Source organism: Mustela lutreola, chromosome 14, assembly GCF_030435805.1.
Source record: "Mustela lutreola isolate mMusLut2 chromosome 14, mMusLut2.pri, whole genome shotgun sequence".
NCBI lineage: Eukaryota > Metazoa > Chordata > Mammalia > Carnivora > Mustelidae > Mustela > Mustela lutreola.
Window position 1 is genome coordinate 74,972,843 of NC_081303.1, and position 10,631 is coordinate 74,983,473.

General features: G+C 62.7%; 1 protein-coding gene across 1 annotated transcript in view; it reads left to right on the plus strand.

Moving 5' to 3' along the window:
- Positions 1-8,751, plus strand: part of KCNN3 (potassium calcium-activated channel subfamily N member 3) — a 116,828-nt gene extending 108,077 nt beyond the window's left edge. Inside the window, exons 6-9 of the mRNA XM_059145512.1 lie at positions 2,429-2,556; positions 3,252-3,321; positions 7,875-8,114; positions 8,357-8,751. Coding sequence (XP_059001495.1) covers positions 2,429-2,556; positions 3,252-3,321; positions 7,875-8,114; positions 8,357-8,581 — 663 coding nt within the window. The 3' untranslated portion in view covers positions 8,582-8,751. The remainder of the gene's footprint in view (positions 1-2,428; positions 2,557-3,251; positions 3,322-7,874; positions 8,115-8,356) is intronic.
- The last annotated feature ends 1,880 nt before the right edge of the window (positions 8,752-10,631 follow it).

A 10,631-nucleotide genomic window follows, 5' to 3' on the forward strand; every position in this document is an offset into this window, starting at 1 on the left:
CTCAGCCGCAGGACTCGGCTGCAGCATTTCTGGTTGGACGGTGGCGGGGGCTCGGTGCCCTTAGAAGCTTGTGTCCGTTTCTCTCGTGGGCATTGAGCCCCTTAGCCTTGTGCCAGGCTGTGTGCTGTCAGTCAGCTTCAGAGTCCGCACCGAGGCTGTCCTTTAATGCTGCTTTCCCGAGCACATGGGCCTCCTGTTCCCGCCCACGATGCTGCCACCTGGCGGGCCGTGACCTGCTGGCCACACCCGGGCCGAAGAGTCCCGGGGGCCCAGGCTGCTCGCTCCATGACATGGCCCTGCGGGGGCCCCGAGGGGTGAAAGAAAAGGCAAACGTTTCTCTGGCTCCTTGATCCTGGGAAACAGGAAACGGTGCTGCGGAGAGAGGGCGTCTCAGCAGGTCACTCTTCAGAACGCGCCGGAACTTTCTGTTTGTCTCGGCCCCGGGCCCCTGTGGCCCCTGTGCGCGCCCTGCCGTCGGCCGGCCCTGTGACTCTGGCCCCGGCGACGGTCTCCACCGCGCCCTCCTCCTGGCTGGACTCGGGTCTCGGTGACGCCGCCGGAGCCCGTGTGTGCTCAGTTCGGGTCAGCGCAGGCTTCGCGGCGTCTGTCTGCGTCTCGCTTTGCTCCTCCGTAAAACGGGGGTCGCCCCAGGGACTGGCGGGTTTGTGGGGAGCAACCCCCATGCGCGGGAGGCGCTCAGACCTGCGCCCGGCCCGGCCCGCGTCCCTGTCCCTGCCTCCTGGGGGCCTCCCGCGCACCCGAGGGTGAGGCTCCGTCTGGCCCACCTGATAGGGTGAAGCCTTTGTTCAGTGACGGGAAGATCAGGGTGGACGCCGTGGCTCTGCCGCTCCAGCCGCTCCCCAGCAACCCCCGCGCGAGTGTCCACGGCCGCCCCCGGCGCTCCTGGCTCGGCCGGCCTCCCGGGCAGGGCGCGTGGGGAGCGGGGGCTCTGCCGTCGTCCTCGCCACCGAGACAGGCTTTTTCTCGCGTTTTTCTGTGACGCCTGCCCTGGAACCTAAGCACCCAGGAAAAGCGAAGAATTTACCCGTCAGGAGAAGCTGGCGGAGGTACGCAGTCTACAGAGAGAGCCGGGGCCATGGGGGGCCTCCCTCGCACCCCTCCCTTGTCCAGGAGGCTCCGGTCCACTCGGGCCCGGACAGACCCGCGTCCGCTGCTTGCCGGGCGCTCCCTGTCCCTGGAGTCCGCTCCCCACCACCTGCTTCCTTTCAGGCGAGGAAGCACCAGAAGTGGGCAATTAAGTCGTCGAAAACCATTTTCACAGTGGATCTTTACTGAACAAGAAAGCTGTGTTTAAGTCACTTAGACATTTCTGAGAAGACCGAGCTGTTCCTTCAAAAACATCACTTCAGCGCCAGGGAAAAATGTAATCCAGCCGCGGTAATAAATTTTTAAAACGTACACACACAGAAGTGCTCGGCCTGGACAACGGTGCCTCCCAGGCCTTCCCGCACGCCTCCGCACCCTTGCGAGATCCCATCTGCTGTGTCGGTCGAAGGAGAAGCCCCGGGCTCCGCGGCTTCGTGAAGATCTTTCCTGGCGGCTGCCTCGGTTTCTCCCAGGCAGAGTGACGGACCCGCAGCCCCGGCCTGTGGGCCTGGCCCGTCTGCGTGGCTCACAGAGAGGGGGGTCTTTCCTCACAAAGCCTTGTTTCCTCTTGCTCTCGTTACTGTCTGTGTTTGGATTAAAATTTTGTCCCCTGCCATCCGGATGCCGTCGACGCGTCCCGGCTCCGGGGAGAGCCGGTGGCATCAGCGGTGTCCACGTCAACGGAGGACAGCCTCACAGGTCGGAGCGCGGGGTCGCCGCGCCACAGAGGAGCCCGGCTTGGTGAGGACGCGCCGTTGGCTTCACAGCCAAGGATCTTCACTGATTTTCAGATGCTGCTTTGAAATGGTGTCAGTTTTAAGCCAATTACATTTACGTGTAAAATTACAGTGTGAATGTTTTTGGCCGTTTGGAAAAGGACACAATGGGCTGGCCGAGGCCTCCCGCTCCATTTGTGGGAAAGGCATTTCCCCAAAGAGACCTTTTAAAATCTCCAGCTGATGGGAAAGCTGTTCAGTGTCTGAACCCCGGAAAGGCACCGGGCGGTAAGAGGAAATGTCAGGTGGAGTGTGAGGCTCTGCTCGCCCACGGGGCGCCCGACCCCCGGGGCTGGGGGTGCGGGCTGGGGCCAGTCTGAAGTCATTAAGAAGGAAACATATCCGGCCCATCCACTGTGTCCAAGATGGGAGTCCTAGGAGATGAACCGTGACCCTCCTTTCTAAGAGTTCGTGAATCAGGGAAGGGAACCACAGATCTGGGCTAAACCGTGTCCTTATAAAGTAGACGGTCTCAGCCGCCGCCAGAGAGAGTCCACGAAACCAGGAAACCACCTGCAACCCGCTTGCCTTATTTGTCTTCCCAGATCAAGAACGCAGCAGCCAACGTCCTCCGGGAAACGTGGCTCATCTACAAGCACACGAAGCTGCTGAAGAAGATCGACCACGCCAAAGTCAGGAAGCACCAGCGCAAGTTCCTGCAGGCCATCCACCAGTGAGTAGGCGGGGCACCCGCCGGCCGTGCCCAGCACCTCCCGACCCGGGGCGCGGGGGAGACCTGTGCAGGGTCCCCGACAAGCCCTGGGGGCCGTGAGCTGCACCCAGATCGCTCTGTTTCTCCGTTTGCGGCAGCCGCAGCCGGAGCGCCCAGGCAGGATGCTATGGGGAGAAGGGTACGAGCCTGTGGGGACACCCCTGACATGCCCCCGGGGGCACCTGCGGTTAATGCTCTCCAGAACAGAGGCCCTTGACCGTGGGGTGGAGGAGAGAGGAAGGTGGTCTGGGGCGGGGGCTTCAGGGGGCACCGAGCCAGGGAGATGGCCTGGTAGTAGTGGCGAGGACGGCAGTCACTGCCTATAGACGAGATCCGCTTTCCTGGGGACCTGGGAAACCCATGACCAAAGCCCCACGACCGAGGCCCCGTGACCAAGACTGAAGCCCGTGATTGAGTCCCCATGATTGTGACCAAAGCCCCGTGACTGACGTCCCATGATCGAGGCCCCGTGATCAAGTCCCCATGATCGTAACTGAGGCCCCATGACTGTGACCGTGGCCCCGTGATTGTGACCGTGGCCCCTGGGAATCGCGCTGCGTTCCAGACGCAGGTGCACTGGTTCAGTTGTGGAATGTGTAGGTGAGGCTAAGCCGTCGTGGGCTGAGGGGTGCAGCACTCACGTCTCTTCCCCACAGACTGAGGAGCGTCAAGATGGAGCAGAGGAAGCTGAGCGACCAGGCCAACACGCTGGTGGACCTCTCCAAGGTGAGTGGCGGAGCCCGGAATGTGCCTGGGCTCTCAGCTCTCCCCCGTGGCTGCCAGGACCCAGCCACGTCCCAGCTACGCGGTGCCGAGCAGCGAGAGCAAGGACAGCCCGTCCTTGGGCAGAGGAGTCCAGGGCTGGGTTCCTGCCAGGAGTTCTACTGCCGGGAAGCCCAGCCATGGTCACAGTGCGGCCACAGCTCTGCCCACACCCGTGGGCCTGTCCGTGCCCATGGGTGGGTCTGTCCATGCCCATGAGTCTATCTGTGCCCAAGTCTGCCCACGCCCGTGGGTCTGTCTGTGCCCGTAGGTCTGTCCGCGCCTGTGGGTCTCTCCATCTGTAGCCCGTCATCTCATGCTATGCAGTGATGATGCCCCAAGAATGAGCTCGACTTGCAGGGAAGCAGCCTACCAGGCCCGCCTGGGGACACGGGGGCCACACTGCCCGGCACGTGGCGGTAACACTTGGCAGTTCATTTGCTGCTTCCTCTAATCCTTCCAGACCAGCTTTTCCGGCCCCTGGATGGTGGTGAGGAGGGCATTACTTTACTTCTCAAGAGGGAGGTTCCCCCACGGTGAGCATAAAGGCCGGGTCAAACGCAAGAACCCTGGGAGCCCCAGGACTCAGCGCCCCATGGCCTTTCAGGCGTTCCGCACTTCTGGTGCAAACCGGCCATAAATCCCGCGAGCTCCATAAAGAAGCCCGCCTCTCCTCTCGCAAACATGGCAACCAGGAACGGAAGACGCCCCGCGGGCTGAGCTGGGGCTGCTGCTCCCCCAGCACGGCCCCTCCCCTCGCAGCCTCTCTGTAAAGATTGTACTTCAAGCGTTCAGCCCAGGGCCAGGCTGGCGGAACATTCCGGCAACGTCAGTTGTCATCATGGAACCCGTTCCCTGGGTGACCCAGAGCTACTCTCTCGGGCAGCTTCGCAGCCTGTGGGAGGAGAGGCAGTTGCTGTCGTCAGCCCACGTGCAGGCGCCTTGCTTGGTGACGGGCTCAGGCCCGAGCCAGGGCCTCCCCAGCCGGGCAGGGGGACTGCGGCAGGGCCGGTGTGGGTGCACGGCTCCGGGATGCCCTCGGGCCTGTGTGCCGACGGCCGGCTGCTGCCGCGGAGCTGGGGCCCTAGAGCCTGGACGTGGGGACGGCAGGGGACACTGGATGGTGGGTGGGAAGCCCCCAGGTTCTCGGGTATCAGGAAGCACCAGAAGTAGGTTTACAAGGCGTTTCTTAGAATGACAGAAGGAGGCCTCATTCCAGAGCCCCAGAGCGGTGGGCCAGACTCGAGGGGGCCATGGAGAAGGGGCCACAGGCAATCCCCACATTGGGGGAGGGGCTCACCCTCTCTTTCCTCTCCTGTGCAAGAGCCTGCTTCAGGTCTGTCCCCTGCTGACCCCTCTGTACTGTGGCTTCTGTCTCCTGGCAGACACGGGAGCCCCGTCCAGAGAACTCCTGCTCTCGCTCTGGCCGCCGGTGAGGACACAGTGGCCTCCTGGTGGTCTTGGCTCTAAACTCTCAGAGATGAGGTGACTGGCCAGCCCGGTCACAGGTCCGCACTCGAGCCAGCCAGCGGCAGCCAGGAGGAGGGCCGTGCAGGGCAAACCCAGCCGTTTTGGCAGCGCGAGGCAGGAGTACTCAGCCTCCTGCACGCCCCAGACTTTCTCCCACAAGAAGCTGGCTCTCCCGCCTCCCCCCTCCCCTGGCAGGACACACTGTCGCTGATGTTCTCCTGGAAACATAGGCAAACCGACATCAAGCCTGCGTCGCGTCAGTACCTCTCACAGCACCTGCCAGAGACGCAGCCCCGGGAGCAGCGGGCTGGACGTCCTGGGAGCCTTGTGCCTCCTACGGCCGCCCTTGCACTTGCCAAGTCGGGCTCGGGGACCCACATGGCGACTGAAACCCCATCAGTAATTGGCAGTGAATTGCCTGGGAGAAGAGGTGTGTAGGGAAGGGCAAAGGGGGCCTCTGCAGGACTGCCGTGGGGACGGGCGAGCCCAGATGCAGGGGCTTTGCCTCCACCCGCTCGTTCCCTCCCCGGGACTCACCTGGGCCCCTGGCTGCAGCTCAGTGTGTTTGGGTCCACGTGCCCCCTGCCCCCCACCCCGCACCTTGTCCCCAAGCAGCAGAGCAGGCAACATGCCGTGTTCTGTCTGTGCTGTGTCCTCCGGGCCCACCACCTTCCCACCCCTGCTCCTCAGTCCTCGCTAGGTCAGGAAAACGTCATACGGGCTCGAGATGCCATTTTCGGGAGGGAACAGCGACCTCACAGGGCGGCAGTGCGGGCAGGACTTGGGTCTTTTCGGGCTGGCGGCAGTTTCTCTCACTGGAATGTAAACAGAATTCCTAGCATCTGGGGCTCGAGGACCCAGTAAGACAGCGTCTGTGGGGACTGTGGTCACCGACACGGAGGTCTTGCAAGTGGTAGTTCTCATGATGAGCCCTGATGAGGAGGCAGGATCCAAAGGGACAAAGTGGCCACCCTGAGGTCCAGCAGCCGAGACCCAGGGCCCAGGCCCCGCGCAGGCACAGGAGGGAGTGGCCTGGATGTCCCGGGAGCCTCGTGCGTCCGATGGCCGCCCTTGCATTTGCCGAGTCTGGTCTCCACCCGGGCGTCCCGCCCCGGCCCGGCTGCCTCCCTGCCACCTCTGTGGTGGCCCCGTCCCCACCCCTCTCCAGCCCTCGTGCTTTGTCACCTTCTTCTACTCTGCCTTTCTCTCTCACCTCCATCCCCCCCACCCCCGCGGCCGCGGCTTCAGAAGTTTTTGCATCTGGCTTGGAGTAACTTGGAGTTTCGGGCAAATAGGATCGCGACGTGACCGGCAGGGGACCCTCAGCCCTGAGGGCCACACTACCTGGGAGGGGGCGGGGGGCCCAGAGCAATGGCCTGCAGCCACTGGGAGTGGGAGACCCAGGGGCTGAGGGTTCACAGGGCGGTCACTTGTTAGCTGGCAGGGAAGCATAGCCGTCACATAGGTGACTGCTCTCGGGGCTAATTATAACCAGAAAGTGGCCTGATGGGGGAGCCATCGGGCCACGGGACAGCCTTGGGGGTGCACCTGCGGGAGGTACAGGTTGGAGCGCAGGTGGCCCGGTTGCCACTGAAGGAGCCGGTTCGAGGGGTGTGGGAGGGCTCAGTGGGGCTTTGTGCTGGGGCGGTTGGGGCTCCCAGATCTGTGGTCGGGCAGCCGGAGGGAACGGTGCCCGGGCCTGAGCCCCCTCTGTCAGCTCTGCTCTGAGCCAGTTTTATGACATAATTCTCAGAAGCCAAGTTCAGTGGATTCCTTTTAAGAGTCCTTTGTGTCTCAGTGCCCTGGGGGCTCCCCCACGGGCCCCTGCCCTCCCACAGGGTTCACTCCCAGGCAGTCCCGGGTGGGGGCCCCCGGGGTCTTCCTTCCTTCCCTCCGGCCACACAGTCTCCTTGGTAAATGCTGAGAAACCTTCTAGGTACCTGGGAATGGTTCGTGTTGTGACACGTCTGTCCCCATCAGTGGAATTCCTACATCGGCCGAGGGAGGAAGGGACCCGGACGTGCCTCCCTCGCTCACCCGTTAGTCCGAGGACCCCCTTCAGGGACAGCCCCCGCCCCCAGGTGTGCGTCTGTATGTTTGTGCGTCTCTTAGTGGAGCATCTCCCACGAGCCAGGGGCTGTTTTAGGCCCTTGAGACACATCAGTGACACGGCCAGCAAAGGCCGGTCCCCTGAAGGAGGGTCCCTCTCAGAGGGTGACGGCAGCCTAGCCCAGGTGCCGCAGAACCTGGAGGTTCTGTCGCTCGTGCAACAGAAGGTGGGAGAAAAGGGGCAAGCTGAGCGGGTTAGCAGGATCGGGATGGGGTGCCGTGTGCAGCAGGGCCAGGACTCGGGGAGACAGCAGTGAGGGGGCACGGTTACTGCTGGGCCCGTTCGAGAATGAAGGAGACAGGACAGGGCCGGGGGGTGGTGTGAACCGCAACAGACAGACAAAGGCCTCCGCCGGCCCACGGGAGCTCTGGGGGTGGACTGGCCCTTCAGGATGTCCCAGATGGGAAGCAGACCTCTTGTGGCCCAGGCAGTCGGGGGGCTGCGATCCCGCACGGCAGGTCCGTGTGTCTGCGGACCAGGCCGGCGGTGAGTCGCCGCGTCCGGCATGTCTTCCGGCGGCCGTGCTGCCGACATCTGACGGGCAATAGCGTCATGACCTGTGATGTTATTACTCTTGTTTTATAAGGAAGCCAAGGCTCAGTCTTGTCCTGGCCCACGGCTAGTCCCTGCGCTGTCCACCGCCCAGCATGGCGCCCCCTGACCGCCAGGCTCCCGCAGCCTCTGAGCCGAGAGGTCGGTCCGCAAGGACGCGGGGACCGGCGAGACTTGCCCGTCTTCTTCCCCGGGACGGGCCCCCCACCCCCTGCGCCCCTGCCCCGGGCTGTGTTCCCGCCTGCACTGCGGGTCTCCTTGTGGGCAGCCCGGGCTGCACGTGCTGGTGTGGACGCGGCTCTTGCTGTGATCTCGACACGTCCTTCCTCCAGCCGGGGGCCGCCTGCGCTAACCGCGGTGTCCCGTCCCCTGTGTCCCCGTCCAGATGCAGAGCGTCATGTACGACCTGATCACGGAGCTCAACGACCGGAGCGAGGACCTGGAGAAGCAGATCGGCAGCCTGGAGGCCAAGCTGGAGCACCTGGCCGCCGGCTTCGGCTCCCTGCCCCTGGTCATCGCCGACGCCCTGCGCCAGCAGCAGCAGCTCCTGTCCGCCCTCGCCGAGGCCCGGGCTGGCCCCGCGGGCGCCACCCGCACGCCCCCGCCCTCCGACAGCCCCCTCGGGGTCAGCTCCACCTCCTTCCCGACCCCGTACACGAGCTCAAGCAGTTGCTAGATAACCCCCCTCCAGAAGCATTACCCATAGGTCTTAAGATGCAAATCAACTCTCTCCTGGTCACTTTGCCATCCAGGACCCACGGGACCAGGGACCGTCAAGAGGAGAGACCGAGCTAATGACCTGGCTCGTGTCCATTCAGCGTGCTTGGTTCGATATGCCTTGAAACCAGAAATCTAATCTCTGTTTAGGTGCCTCCGCTTGGGAGCAGGAAGAGGAAGTGGCAGGACCCGGCCCCAGGCGGCGCCCTGGCTGCAGGGCTGGGGCGGAACAGAAATCCACGCTCCATCTCAGGTCTCGGGGGAGGGCCGGGGGCGGGGCGGGTGCAGCAGGGCGGCCCACGGAGGAGCCCAGGACAGGGTCCCTCGGGGGTGGTGTCAGGCTTGGGCGGGGGTCCCTCACCACTGGGGTCCTGAGCACACCCCTCTCCACGCCATTGTCTCAGAAAGCTTCTGGGCGACAAAAGGCAGGGAGAGCCCCACAACCTGCCACAACAGACGTGCTTTCCTCCCGTACTTTAACCAGTCATAAAACCCAATTTAGACTAAAAAAGAGAGAGAGAGAGAAATAAAAAGCCAGATTTTGCTGTGTGTCTACAAGTGTGTGCACGCACACCCCCTACACTCAACGCAGGCCTGGCCTGGCTTGAGCCCGACCCGAAGAGACGGGGACCTGACACCTTGTCCCGCACACAGCTGGCACCAGACGCATGTGGAGTTGGCTTGAATCCGAGTGTGGGTGCCTTCAGCTCAGGTAGTCTGCTGGCATCGGGCACATTCTGGGCTTCCCTGAAGATGGGGACCCCTTCAGACACGGCCCAGGCGCCCGGCCTGGACGCACACCAGCCTTGAGGGGTTTGAGACGAATGCTGGCCACCCTTGCCGGCTTCTGGAGAGAGAAGCAGCCTTCTGAAAATAACAGCCTGTGCCGAATTTTCTCCTTATATCCAAACAGCTGTGTTCCAGGGGAGCAGGTGACCGTGTCCATGTGGGGAGGGGGCGTGTAAACACAGGTGCAGCCCCGGGAGACCCCCTGGAGGTGGTGCGGGGCCTCCACTCAGCCTCACGCACCCAGCAGCGCTGCTCCTGCCCCAGGGGTTAGGAGCGTAGAGGGGTCCAGTGCCTCCCTGAGAGCAGAGCCGGGACACGTGGTGGTGAGAGGCCCATGTGGCCCCTCCTCCTGACCCAAGACCCCCTCCAAATGAGAGATTCTGGGAACCAGGGAGCTTGTAGAGAGGCTTGTGGGTTAGGGGAGGGGCCACAGATCTGTCAGCAGCCCGTTCCTACTGTATTTTGTTCATCTTGGTGCAAAATGCATTCAAATTTGTCTCAAACTCCAAGAAACTTGAGAAACACCCTGGTCCAGCACTGTGACGGGTGTCGGGGGAGGCGTGTGGACGCCGTGTTTCACGTCTATACGTGACGCTCGCCGCGTTCATGGGTCTCATCACTCTTCTCGTTGTGAGGGCTTCGCTGCAGCGGGTGGGGCCGGACGAGCCGGTGGAAACGTCACATCTGTTTCGGGGAAAGTACCAGGGTGTCCGCTGTGTGTGGTGCTTCTGGGGGCTTCGCCGGGCATGGGACACTGTCACATCCCTGACATCAGAGCTGGGCCAGGTCCTCTAGGGACGGGGGGTGGGGCTCGCTAGGCTGCTGCAGGTAGAGGAGTCCGGAGCCCAGCTTCTACGCCCAGAAGATCTGGTCTCTTGCTGAACTTCCTCCTTTCTCTCTTTCCTGCTGTTGTCCCCGCATGGTCTTGCCCTCATCTCGGTGACGCCCGGGTGTCTCCATCGGCTGCTTTGCAGAGCCACACTCGCTGCTGGCTCTTGATTTTATTACTTGTTCTTCTAATGATTGATTATCGGAAAGCTCTCCTCCTCTCTGTCCCAAGAATGGTGCTTCGTTCCAGTAACAGCACAGCCAAAACCGCAAGCCGATGATGTCCACGCAGATGACATTAGCACATGGGGTCCTTGTGGCCAGAGTTCTGTCTCACAAGGTGGAGACCGTGGCAGGCGGTACTGACCCACGGCCCTCCCCCGCGCCCCTCTGCTCGCCCTCTCCATCCCGCTGGAATCCCGTGTGTGACAGCACACATGTGTGTGCACATTCACATGTCTAGGGATTTAGTCTTGACCTCAAATGAATGACACGTAAAGGTCACTGCCAGCCCCACCCAGATTCCCGTTGACCCGCCCGGGTCTGTGGAGGATTCTGTAAGCCCTCCTCCCCCTGTCCCCCTCGGTGAAGCCTGAAGACCAGGCCAGCAGCCGTGGTGAAAGGGGGGCTGGACGCGTCGCCAGCAGCAGCAGCCCCGGCATCCCAGGAACACGTGGGCCTCTGTAGCATGAGTTGGCCTGTTGGTAGCGCCATAGCTGGGTGTGGTCCATTTCCTTGGCGAAAGAACAATGATGGTATCTGCTTCTTGACCTCGAGACAGTGACTGGGGGCTGCTCTCTGAACCTGT